The 13,835-nt window shown below is 42.2% G+C and overlaps 1 protein-coding gene across 4 annotated transcripts in view; it reads left to right on the top strand.

Annotated features, from left to right (window-relative positions):
• Positions 1-2,100: 2,100 nt before the first annotated feature.
• The window catches only part of tcea1 (transcription elongation factor A (SII), 1), a 65,950-nt gene continuing 54,215 nt past the window's right edge, over positions 2,101-13,835 (top strand). The window contains exon 1 of one of the 4 annotated variants that reach the window (XM_068031842.1): positions 2,101-2,419. In XM_068031842.1, the coding sequence (XP_067887943.1) occupies positions 2,345-2,419 (75 nt within the window). In that variant the 5' untranslated portion in view covers positions 2,101-2,344. Of the gene's footprint in view, positions 2,420-2,552; positions 2,909-13,835 lie in introns of those variants that run through there. The other 3 variants (XM_068031840.1, XM_068031843.1, XM_068031841.1) reach the window with 3 other exon arrangements.

The following is a 13,835-nucleotide window of genomic DNA, read 5'->3' as shown; positions in this document are numbered from 1 at the left end:
CATTTTCCTAAAAAATTATTGCTCTTTCTGTAGTTATTGCATATCTTCCCAAAGGAAGGGTGCAGCTCCCTCTTGGGAACTCATTGTTTTTTTTTCCCCCACAGTTCTAGGGTAGACTGTGGCGTAGTGGTAATGTCACTCAACTAGTAATCCAGAGGCTCAGACTAATGCCCTGGGGACATGTGTTCAAATCCCACCACGCCAGCTGGTGGAATTTAAATTAATTAAAATGTGCAATTGAAAGCTTGTCTCAGTAATGGTCTCATGAAACTATCGGGTTTACTAATGTCCTTTAGACAAGGAAATCTGCCGTCCTTACTTGGTCTGGCCTACATGTGACTCCAGACCCACAGCAACGTGTGGTTGACTCTTAACTGCCCTCTAAAATGGCCTAGCAAGCCACTCAGTTCAAGGGCAATTTGGGATGTACAACAAATGCTGGCTTGCCAGTGATGCCCACATCCCATGAAAGAATTTTAAAAAGCACTCAAGTGTTTGGGGATTCTTTATCATCCTACGCCACGCCATAGAGTTTCCCTGACTTTAAGTACACTCTGCCCTCTTAACTCTCCAATGACTGAGTTATACCACCACATTTTCTGCTGCATGACAAATCTCAGCCGTCGTCAAAAAGGTTAGATTAGCCTCTTAAAGCAATCTCTTGTGCAACCTCAAATACACACTTCCAAACACAAGTTTGTCTCAAAGCATCTCTTCTGATGTACGGGGTTGAACTCGCACCCTTTGGCGAGTTTTCGCAGTGCTGTACGATACTGGTCATATGTTTCACCAGTATCTGCTCTTTCCTGTTGAAAATACAGCTCTTAAAAGGACCGTACTTATGTGGTTGGCTATACTGAGAGAATTTCCTCAGCACCAGCTTGTTCCTGTTCCTGTCTCAATCAAGTCCATCCACTTCTTCCTCAATCACTGAAAAATGTCACCACCTGCCCAGGTTCCAACTCCTAGTCAAGCTTTGTCACAAGAGTGTAGTTTGCCCAGGCTGGCTCGAATCTCTTATATAAAAGCAAAATACTGCGGATGCTGGAAATCTGAAACAAAAACAAGAAATGCCGGATTCACTCAGCAGGTCTGGCAGCATCTGTGGAAAGAGAAGCAGAGTTAACGTTTCGGGTCAGTGACCCTTCTTCGGAACTGACAAATATTAGAAAAGTCACAGATTATAAACAAGTGAGGTGGGGGTTGGGCAAGAGATAACAAAGGAGAAGGTGCAGATTGGACCAGGCCACATAGCTGACCAAAAGGTCACGGAGCAAAGGCAAACATATGTTAATGGTGTGTTGAAAGACAAAGCATTAGTACAGATTAGGTGTGAATATACTGAATATTGAACATCAGCAAGTGCAAACCTGAAGAACAACCTGAAAAAAACAGTGGGTAAGCAAACTGAACAAACTAAGATGAAATGAAATAAATGCAAAAAAAGATTGTAAAAAATGTAAAAAGGAATGCATAAAAAAGGAAGAAAAAATAACTAAAAATGAAAGTAAAGTGGGGGGCTGTCATGCTCTGAAATTATTGAACTCAATGTTCAGTCCGGCAGACTGTAGTGTGCCTAATCGGTAGATGAGATGCTGTTCCTCGAACTTGCGTTGATATTCACTGGAACACTGCAGCAATCCCAGGACAGAGATGTGAGCATGAGAGCAGGGGGGAGTGTTGGCTCGAATCTCTTCCCTTTTTTGCAGCATTTGCATTGTGGATTTCAAGAGCCCGAGGTGGTGATAGAGCACCTCTTGATGCCATCATGCACACTTCACGTTTTCATAAAACTTTAGGAACCATGCCGGCTACCAAGGTGTCCACCAAAACAACAAGTCACTTTAAACAATCTGCTGGAAACATGCGTCAATACCTCTTTAAATAGTAGGCACAGCTGTGCATTGTTAGAAACAGTATCAACTTTTTACTAAACATATAAAAGAACAAGTTAACTAACAATGGTTTCAGAAGCTACACAAGTTTACCGCTTTAGCAGACCGCACAGATAGGAAAAAAGTAATCGCCTGACTCATCGCGCGTCGAATCACATGACAATGACTCAGACGCCCCGCCTCACACGTCAGTTTAGTTTGGTTTTACGGAGGGGGGAGGGGGAAATCTGCAAATGCTCAACATTAGAAAAGCACAGGCGTTTATGTATTGATTAGTTGGGTCTGTTTAGAGTGCTGCCTCTATTTACATGATGGATTTTCCATTACTTTGGGCTTTCTCTATGTGAGTGTTTGGCGCTTGCGGCTGCAGGTCGGAGAAGCTGGAGGGATTTTGTTACGGTTGAGAAAAAAAAACACTAAGTCTGGTTAGTTGCAAACGAATAACCGTTATGAGTAAAAAGGAGGAGGAAGATATTGTCCGAATTGCAAAGAAGATGGATAAGATGGTGTCAAAGAAAAGCACGGTGAGCTGCTTGAGGCCATTATCTTGTAACTGTCAAAGCAAGCCGGGCCCCGCGCGCGCGCCTCCGTCGCAATCATTGGAACGTCACCGGGCTCCGCGCGCGCGGGCGCGCCTCCGTCGCAATCATTGGAACGTCACCGGGCTCCGCGTGCGCCTTCACCGTAACAATCAGCCGAATGTTCAGGGCGCCACGCGCCTTTCTGGGAACAATAAACGGAACATGCGCGGCCTGGTGCGCGGCTCATTCGTTGACAGTTGAAATAGCTAATTATTGGAGATTCCTGTGCTTTTCAACCGACTGGCTCCTGTTTTTCTAGAAAACTTAATTCAACATGTGGAGGTTTTACAGTCGCTTTAATAGGACGAGTTCCACGTGTCCCTCATACACGAACATTAATTGGGCCCTGAACATTTGCAATAATGCTGGCCAGTCTGCAACAGCAGTTCAGAAACAGAGTATCTGACGTGCATGGGCGTTTGTTTTAAAATCGTATGTATTTTTCCCAAAAAAGTAAAAGAAGCTGCCCAGTACAGGAATTAAATCGGACGCATTATTTTTGTCATTGATCTGTTGCTTAATTAATAGGGTTACTTCTCGTGTTAATTTCAACTCTAGCGTTTCTTGTTTACCAAACAGTTGGGCAGGAGTTGGCAGCTACATCAGCAAAAAAATGTTTAAAAAAAGGCTGCCTATGATATGGACAAGCAATACTAGTAATAGGCTGGAGCTTTCAAGAGACTAATAAAAGACATGACACTTTGAGGGTGCTAGAGTTAGGACATTAGAGCTGATGATGTCAATGGGAATCCCACCAGTTTATCTATTGCTTCCTTCTTTATAAACGAAGACTGTAGTACTGAAAAGTACTAAATAGTTCTGTCCAATTTAAATTGGGTATAGGTAATTCCAGATCATAAATTGTCTGATCATTTTGGTGATGGATTTAGCATCCTGTATTCCTGGGTGTGTTCTAAACAATTAAAAAGATCCTCCCTGGCGATCTTAAACATTTATTTATGGAATATTTCACCAGACCCAGGTAAACCCACTAGGAGGTCCTCCAACTTGTTTGCCTTATGATAAAGATAAATATTGCAGAAAAATACAGCCAGAAACTGAGGAGCAAATCTTCAGAGGCAGCAGCCTTTGGCACTGCAAGTAAATGTGGAAGATTGTTTCATCCTGGCTGCAAAGAGGACGCATGGCCAAAATATTAATTAAGTAGTGCAAATACACCATGCTTTGGAGCACACTCAATCCCAGGTCTGCAGTTATAATAGGAAGGTTCAGATGTTGGGTCAGAGTCTATATGAGTTCTCTATTTAAGAGCCAAAGAAAACCAGTTTACAGTAAATAGATTGGACAGAAGATGAAGTTTTTTTCTCATTGTTTTGCATGCTGAGAAGACCAAGTCAATAACTTCATCGAGGAGGATAGAGTTGGTGGGTATTTAACATAATCAGGGGAACAAGCTACCCTGTTAATGTCTGGCTCTTAGTTTGGTTTTGGCTGGACATAAGATGGTGACATTTGTAAATAACATATTCGAGCACTCAAATTTCAAAGAAGGAAAGATCAGAAAGATAACCTAAGGGTAAGTCTCTTATCAAAGGAACTCACATCACTATTATCTTTTACATCAGAAGTTGTGGGTTCAAGCCCAAATCCAGGAGTTGAGTGCCTAATCTGGGCTGATAATGTGGAGGATGTATTGCATTGTCAGAGGAGCCATCTTTTGGTTTTGATTTTAAATCAATGCCCTATTTTCTGGCTTGTGTGGGCATTTAAGATCCAATAACCCTAGTGGAAGAAGTGTTGGTGTTGGGGCCAACATTCCGCCCTCAACTAGCACTGTCACCAAATGGACTTTAACTAGTCATTTGCCTCATTTGTTGTTTGTGGGGCCTCGATGTGTGCAAACTGCCTTTTTCCAGATATAACAACTGTAACTGCTCCAAAAAGGATTTAATTTGGGATATCTTGAGGATGTGACTCTTTTTTATAAATTCAAGTTTTTTGAAATCTCTTAATTGCTGTTACTTTGTCCTTTAACGTGTTGTGTTGATTTCCCCCCCTCCCCCCATGTGTAGTAATTTGTTAATAAAGGGATGGTTCAGTATCTATCACTGAATGTGTATGTTGTTGCCATAGTCACAGAGGACCACAGACATCTCTCTCCATTAGAGAGAGACAGTTGGTGATGTATAGGTAAGGTGAGGAGGCAGACCTCCATGAACTACAACAGCCAGTATGGGGATTGAACCCATGGCATCTTTCTGTATCACACTCTAGCCATCTAACCAACTGAGCTAACTGACCATCATACCATTGATCACATTAGTTTTTGCTTGAATCCAGAACCACAAAGTGTGAAGGGTTCCCCATGTAGGTATAACCCAGGAAATTATGTAGCAGCTATAAATTTGAACTTGGACTGCTCAGCCACACTAGATCCTGGGTCCAGCCTCACCATATTTGCAGTTCTGGCTAAGTTTGGTGTATGAACCCAAAACCTTGCTTTGGAGGTGAGGATACTATCAATGGAGATGATTGAAATTCATTTACCTTTTTTATTTAGGAAAAAACTGTACATTCTGTCTTACAGGAATAAACTTGGAGCTATTTATTCATAAACTGCAATGGTTTTGCAACATTTGAATAAAACAATGCAACCTACCAACAATATAAAACCTTGGGGTTGAAGGGAAATGGTCACAGATTCAGCGCAAGTTGTACTTCATTTACATATTAGCTGGCTTGATCTGCTTTTTTAGATGTTTGAATGTAGATTCATTTGTTAGACAACTCAATAGTGAATGATGGTGATATTTTGTAAATAAAAGTACTTTACAGTTGTCTTTTTTAAGGTCTTATTCTGCGGATGGGATAATTATAGTTGTAATTTAAAGTAAATATACAGTTAGATTAGAATAAGAAATGTGTCTGATGAATGGATTCCCATTAAAAAAGTGAAAATACATTATTTTTACCTTTTTATACAGATGTTTGAGTTCACATTTAGAATATCATTGACAGTCTTCAACTTCAAACAGCATTGGGTTCAGAGAACAGTGGCAAGGATTATTCCAGGCCTTGGAGCTGCAAATTAGAAAGAGTCTTGTTTAAAAAAAAGTTTCTTTCATTAAAGACAAGAAAAAGAGCAGATATGATCCAGATTTTTAAAATGCTGAGAGCAATGGATAATATAGATTCAAGTAAGTTTATAACCTTAATTGTGAATACAGAACTAGATAACATGAGAAATTTAAGGAGGCTCAAGCAGGACTAGAAATGAAAGAATCCCTGCTGTCCCCGACTTGTTGCATAGTTTGTTATGTGTTTTTACCAAGTATTATCTTGGTGTGCCACTTCAAGATTTCGTGCTTTAGTTCTGCACTGCTCTATTTGATCATTGTTTCCCACCCTTCGGTCTTTCTACTACTCTGTTATGATTCAGTTATTTGGGATTGTACAAATGGGTAAGGATGTTTGCTGCATGTATTGGGACAATGTCCATCTGCAAGCTGCCTGCTTTGTGCATGAAAAACAGGCGGTCGGGAGTTGAATATTGTAAGGGGTGGCTGGGAGGTGGGATCATGGCCATTATATCAAATTTGTATTTCATTCCAACCACTGGTTTGAGGATTTCCCCTCCCCCTCGCCATAGACTAATAAAACCTCCATATACCAAGCTTTCCTCTTTTAATTATTTTTATGTTGTGGTGCATGTTGTCTTCTCATATTTGTTTTTGCTTGGTCTTCACTCCAGTCAGAACATGATTCAGAATATGAGGTTTTTGTATTTAGCTCGGACTGGTGGGGGGTGGAAATTATCTGACCATGCTGGCCACTTTATATCACCAAGTGCCCAAAGTAACAATCGCATGAGTTGTTTAGCAGTTGATTAATTTTTATGTAGCTGAGCTTTATAAATGGCCGATATTTTAATAGTCGCTTTAAAGTGGCGAGTTGCCAAGTACCCAAATGTATTGGCTCTGAAGGGCCTAAATTAGTTTGAGAAAAAATTGGCATCTGGCTGCAACCATCACTTTAACATAACCTAATAGAATGGATAGTAAAATGGTCACTATACACCCAGATGGGTTTTGGAAATCTGTGTAAAGCCTATTTAAATGAGAATTTATTTCCAAAAAATATGTTTTGTGGTATGCAATATTGCTGGAGATCATTCCTCATTATCCATGACTCCAAATGCGTTCATTATCCAGAATTTCTTCCAAAGTTGGTGATTCCTTATGATATCCAGTAGTGAAGGTGTGTACCCTGTTGGTCATCTAATGATTCTACTTTATCTGCAGTGTGCTTCATTGGTTTATTCACAACTACATTCAACCGTTCCAATTTGTGCATCATTACGCTATGATTCATCACTAAGTGAGGTCTTTTTTTTTTTGAAGCTCCTTCTTGACTAAAGGAACTCAGTGGCATCTGAATGAACCCAAAATAAGTAGGAAAATATATAATTTTAAACAGAACACCAGGTCTAATAGTCCACAATCCTGATTCAGCCCCTCGATTCCTTCCTTCCTCCCTCCCTCCTTAAGAATGTACTGTGACATGAGCTCCCCATAATAGCTTTAGTGGCTAATTCATACTCCAATTCAATTAACCATATTATGTCTGATTTGTACAGCTGTCTAATCAGTTAGTGAGCACTGGTATAGTTTCTTATATTGATGTATGCACATGAATATGCATTCAGCCATTCCAGTGTGAATCTGCAGATATACTTTGAAGTGTTTCTGACCAAGAGTTTTATTTAGAGTTATTCATAGAGTTATACAGCACAGAAACAGGCCCTTCGGCCCATCATGTCTGTGCCGGCCATCAAGCACCTAACTATTCTAATCCCATTTTCCAGCACTTAGCCCGGAGCCTTGTATGCTATCGCATTTCAAGTGCTCATGTAAACACTTCTTAAATGTTGAGGGTTCCTGCCTCTGCCACCTCTTCAGGCAGCAGATTCCAACCACCCTCTGGGTTAAAAAAAATTTCCTCAAAGCCCCTCTAAACCTCCTGCCCATTACCTTAAATCTATGCCCCCTGGTTATTGACCCCTCCGCTAAGGGGAAAAGTTTCTTCCTATCTAACCTAACAATGCCCGTCATAATTTTGTATACCTCAATCAGGTCCCTCCTCAGTCTTTTCTGCTCTAAGGAAAACAGTCCTAGCCTTTTCAGTCTCTCTTCATAGCTGAAACACTCCAGCCCAGGCAATATCCTGGTGAATCTCCTCTGCACCCACTCCACTGTAATCACATCCTTCCTATAATGTGGTGCCCTGAACTGTACACAGTACTCCAGCTGTGGCCTAACTAGCGTTTTATACAGCTCCATCATGAGCTCCCTTCTCTTATATTCTGTGCCTCGGCTAATAAAGACAAGTATCCCATATGCCTTCCAAACCACCTTATCTACCTGTGCTGCTGCCTTCAGTGATCGATGGGCAAGTAGACCAAGGTCCCTCTGACCCTCTGTACTTCCTAGGGTCCGACCATCCATTGTGTATTCCCTTGCCTTGTTAGTCCTCCCAAAGTGCATCACCTCACACTTCTCAGGATTAAATTCCATTTGCCACTGCTCTGCCCATCTTACCAGCTCATCTATATCGTCCTGTAATCTAAGGCTTTCCTCCTCGCTATTTATGATGCCACCAATTTTTGTGTCATCTGCGAACTTTTGATCTCTAGTATTCTTTATACTTCTCAATGTTAAATCAAATTGCTACAGATCCGGTACAGTAAAGTAGGGGCTGCTTCCTGCAGCTTTCCAGTTGTGGGTTTTACAGAAGTGTTTGTGTGAATTGGCACTGGCTAATTTTATTTGTTATGTATTTGTAGCGATAGTTTTTCAGATTCCAGGCTAACTTTGTTTACACTAAGAGCACATGACCTGTTTTTGACTGGTACAGTTAAAAGGCAAAGCTTTTCTAAAATAAATGTTTGGAAGCAATCTGTTTACTTTCTGCAGTAACTTAGTAGTTATGTAAGACACTGCAAACATTAGACTAGCTTTTCTGATTGTGATGTAGGTTGCCATTAGCAATACAGTTGGAAAATCTAGACACTAATGCACTTGTTGATCTGTGGCATTACTCAATATTAATTTGGAATGTAGGCTGTTTAGTTGCTAATCTGAGCTACCTATTTAAAGCAAGTAGGGTAATACTTCAGGGAAAGTGATGTGACTGGGTCTTAGGGTCAATTGGTAACCATTATTGTTCAAAAAAATACTGTTGTTCAGAGCAAAGTCACTTGTGAGCAAACTTGTAGCTTATGGAATAAAAAGGGCGGTAGCAACATGGATACGAAATTGGCTGAGTGACAGGAAACAAAGAATAGTGGTTAATGGATTTTTTGGGGGCTGGAGGAAGGTTTGTAGTGGAATTCCCCAGGGATCATAGTTTCTCTATCTACTTTATCCAGATCCCTCATGATAGATAGAGAAACTGTTCCCACTCATGAAAGGATCGAGAACAAGAGGGCACAGATTTAAAGTATTTGGTAAGAGAAGCAAAAGTGACATGAGGAAAATATTTTTCATGCAGCGAGTGGCTAAGGTCTGGAAAGCGCTGCCTGGGAACATGGTGGAGGCAGGTTCAATTTGAAGCATTCAAAAGGGAATGAAACAGGTTTTTTTTAGAAGGAAGAATGTGCAGGGTTATGGGGAGAAGGCAGAGGAATGGAACTGAGTGAATTGCTCTTTCAGAGAGCCAGTGCGCATATGATGGGCCGAATGACCTCCTCCTGCACTGTAACAATTCTGTGAAAGCTTATAGATTGGCAGCAGCTTGGCTTCTCTTGGCAGGGGCCAATTTATTTTGAGATCCTGAGAATCAGTATGAAATGACTGGCTTTTGTCCTCTATACTTAGTTTGTTCAGTTATGATCTGGTAATTATCTAAAGTTTGATGTCAGGAGTCTGTTGGACACTTATGTAAACTGTGTATTCTGTAAATACAAAGTACTCAAGGTAATGGTTAGGTGTGTATTTGAATCAAAAATGACAGTGCTCATTTCAGACTGCATTACACTAACCGGTGGACAGCACTCTGAACTGCCGATCCAGTGGATGCTGATTGAGTGCACCTGCACTACAAATTTGTGTTTGGTCTTTCATACGAGCCAATGTGCAACATAAAGAGAAGGTAGAAATGAGACAAGAGCACAGATAATTCCAGCCAGCCTAAGTATGCCTCCTATGTAATCCTCGCATGCTTGGTATCTTACAGTTTTATATTCTGCTTAAATTAATTTGTCAATTAAGTGCAAATTATTGAGATTCATGGTCCATCTGAGAGACATCTGAAATGAAAACTGCATTATTACAACTTTTATCTTCACAGATTATTTCAATGAAATCTGAAATCTGCTCTTAAAAATCCCCTAAAATAGAAAAAAAAATTTGAGTGATATCAGTAGCTGGCTCTGTAAGTTATTATATACTGTTGATCATATGTTTACTTATTTGATAGATGAGACTTGAGCAACATGTCATTCTATATCCCTAATTCTGCTAATTTAACTAATTTGGACATTTTTCCTCATCTTCAATCCTGACTGATTTACTGTTGTGTATTGTGCAAGAATGAGGTATAAAACAATGAAGAGATGAGCCCAGTACTAAGAGGGCTGAGCAATGTCCCAGCAGATTGGAAAATTGCAAATATAACACCCCTATTCAAGAAGGGAAGGAGGCAGAAAGCAGGAAGTATAGGCCAGTTAGCCTTGAGAAAATGCTAAAATTCATTATTAAGGAACTAGTAGCAGGACATTGGAAACGCAGCTACGAAGACTCCTGGAATGTCTCTCCCATGCCTATAACTTGTTCTCCTTGACCACAAGCATCAAAAAAACAGTGGTCGTGGGACAAGGTGTTGCATCTCTGCCCCGATCACACTAAATAACACTCCACTGTAAGTGGTTAGCAAATTATGCTACCTTTGGTTCACGGTGACAGACAATCTGTCCCTTGATGCAGAGCTCAATACTCACTTGGCATTTCTTCGCTTGGGAAGGTTGTACTCATTCGGTTGCAGGCCCGTTGGTGGCCAGTCAGGCCTATCTGTGACCGGCAGATTCTTTCTCCTACAGTGGGTGCAAGTGAAAGTCTAGTCGCTGCTGGGGGCAGATGGATCTATTCTTCTCCTTTTCTCTTTCATGCTGGTTCTTCGCTCAGTATCAAAGGTCTCTAGTCCTCCTGATGTAGTATCTCCAGGCGTCACGGTCTATGGCCTGCACTTCCCACTGGCGATGGTTGATGTGGCACACAGAGAGGGACTTCTTCAGGAAGTCCTTGAAACATTTGCATGGGGCCCCTCTGTTCCTTTTATACGTGGTCAGCTCTCCATACAACACGATCTTGGGCAGGCAACTGTTGTCCATCTGGACAATGTGACCCGCCCAACACAGTTGGCTTTTCAGGAGAATGGCCTCAATGCTGGTGATGTTGGCTGTATCCAGGACTTCAATGATTGTGATGAAATCCTGCCAGTGGATTTTGAGGATGCTGCAGAGGCAGCGCTGATGGAAGTGCTCTAGAAGGTGTACATGATGGCAGTATAGGACCCATGACTCGGCGCCATACAGAAGGGTGGTGAGGACTACAGCTTTGTTCACTTTGAGTTTGGTCTGTGCTCTGAGGCAGTGGTTGCTCCATGCTCGTTTGTAGAGTCTGCCGAATGTACTACTTTCTTTTGAGAGCCTGTTGTCCAGTTCCTTGTCTATGGTGGCATCAAGCAAGATGACGTTCCCCAAATAAGTAAATTGCTTGATGCCATTCAGCTTGGTTTCCTCGATGTCAATGCTTGGTGGTCTATATTCTTCTTTGGGTGCAGGCTGATGCAGTACTTACGTTTTCTTTAAACTGATTTTTAGTCCAAAGAGTTGTGCCGCCTTGGTAAAATGTGTTGTTATACATTGCAGGTCTGACTGACTGGGCCAGGAGAGCACAGTCATCGGCAAAATTAAGTTCACGGATGAGTTTTTCTTGCGTCTTTGTGAGCCTGAAGACGCCTGAGGTTGAAAAGGCCTCCATCAGTCTGGAAGTGTACATAAATTCTCTCCTTAAGGTCTTCTGTTGCCTGCTGCAGCATCATGCTCAAAGAAACAAAGAAAATTACAGCACAGGAACAGGCCCGAAGAGATGGTGAATGGGGTCGGGGCCAGCACACATCCCTACTTCATGCCATTGGAGATTCAGAAGGGACTCGAGGTCGCTGTCTTGCTCGACTTGTCCGTACTGATTTTCATGAAACTGCTTCACCATGGCCAGGAATCTGGGTGGGCATCCAAGTTTTTCAAGCATTTTACAAAGTCCATCTCTGCTCACGGTGTCGAATGCCTTGGTGAGATCTACGAAGGTACAGGCCTTTGTTTTGCTCACCACACTTTTCTTGAAATTGTCCCCTAAACTTTTCCCCTCTCACTTTGAACTCGTGACCCCTAGTAATTGAATCCCCCACTCTGGGGGAAAAAGCTTCTTTCTATCCACCCTGTCTATACCTCTCATGATTTTGTACACCTCAATTAGGTCCCCCCTCAACCTCCGTCTTTCTAATGAAAATAATCCTAATCTACTCAACCTCTCTTCATAGCTAGCGCCCTCCATACCAGGCAACATCCTGGTGAACCTCCTCTGCACCCTCTCCAAAGCATCTACATCCTTTTGGTAATGTGGCGACCAGAACTGCACGCAGTATTCCAAATGTGGCCGAACCAAAGTCTTATACAACTGTAACATGACCTGCCAACTCTTGTACTCAATACCCTGTCCGATGAAGGAAAGCATGCCGTATGCCTTCTTGACCACTCTATTGACCTGCGTTGCCACCTTCAGGGAACAATGGACCTGAACAGCCAAATCTCTCTGTACATCAAGTTTCCCCAGGACTTTTCCATTTACTGTATAGTTCACTCTTGAATTGGATCTTCCAAAATGCATCACCTCGCATTTGCCCTGATTGAACTCCATCTGCCATTTCTCTGCCCAACTCTCCAGTCTATCTATATTCTGCTGTATTCTCTGACAGTCCCCTTCACTATCTGCTACTCCACCAATCTTAGTGTCGTCTGCAAACTTGCTAATCAGACCACCTATACTTTCCTCCAAATCATTTATGTATATCACAAACAACAGTGGTTCCAGCACGGATCCCTGTGGAACACCACTGGTCACACGTCTCCATTTTGAGAAACTCCCTTCCACTACTACTCTCTGTCTCCTGTTGCCCAGCCAGTTCTTTATCCATCTAGCTAGTACACCCTGGACCCCATGCGACTTCACTTTCTCCATCAGCCTACCATGGGGAACCTTATCAAACGCCTTACTGAAGTCCATGTATATGACATCTACAGCCCTTCCCTCATCAATCAACTTTGTCACTTCCTCAAAGAATTCTATTAAGTTGGTAAGACATGACCTTCCCTGCACAAAACCATGTTGCCTATCACTGATAAGCCCATTTTCTTCCAAATGGGAATAGATCCTATCCCTCAGTATCTTCTCCAGCAGCTTCCCTACCACTGACGTCAGGCTCACCAAGGTGATGATAACGGCATAACGGGATCCCGTGGAATCCTGCCCCATTCCCAGCAGGCTGTGAAAAACTCATGGAGCTTGGTATATAGGACAGGGCCACCATGTTTCAAGGCTTTGGGTGGAATTCCATCAGCTCCCAGGGCTTTGTTCGTCATCTGGTTGATGGAGGTCACGGTTTCCTCCAGAGTTGGGCCCTCATCCACTTCTTCTTTCACGGGTTGTTGTTTGATGTGATTGATGGCAGTATCATGCACTGTGCACTTGGTATAAAGAGAGTTTCAAAGTGCTACGACCAGCGATCCAGGACTGACTTCTTGTTGGTGTGTAAGGTCTCTCCATCGGTGCTCCTCGAGGGGTTTTGGGTTTGATATGCTGGTCCATAGACAGATTTTAGTGCTTCAGAAACTTCTTATGTCGCCAGCATCAGTGTACCGTTGAGTTTTTTCCACAAGTGCGATCCACCAGTCATTTTGGCTGTTCCTCAGTTTACATTGAAGGATGCTGCATGCTTGATGATCGGCTGTCTTTTTCTCTTGGCTGGCTGGCTGAACCAGGTGAGCCTGATGAGCTGACCTTTTTATTTTTTGCAGATCTTGAATTTCCTTGTCATTTCATTAAACCTGTTCTTCTTGGTGCTGGGTCCGATGACCTCGTTGGAAGTATCCAGTACTGCAGCTTTGTGTTCCCAGAGTTCTTCTGGAGTGGAATCAGCAGTGAGATCAGGATGTTCCAGTCTAGTCTGTAAGGTTGCTTGATATCTTTCACTGCAAGATGAGGTTTGCAGGTTGCTGACTTGAAATTTCTTTGGGTTGTCTCTAGGCTTGAAGTAGTAGTTCAGCTTTGACTGAAAGAGCCAG

This window comes from Heterodontus francisci, chromosome 5 (assembly GCF_036365525.1).
Source record: "Heterodontus francisci isolate sHetFra1 chromosome 5, sHetFra1.hap1, whole genome shotgun sequence".
Lineage (NCBI taxonomy): Eukaryota > Metazoa > Chordata > Chondrichthyes > Heterodontiformes > Heterodontidae > Heterodontus > Heterodontus francisci.
This window is presented reverse-complemented; position numbering and strand designations above follow the sequence as displayed.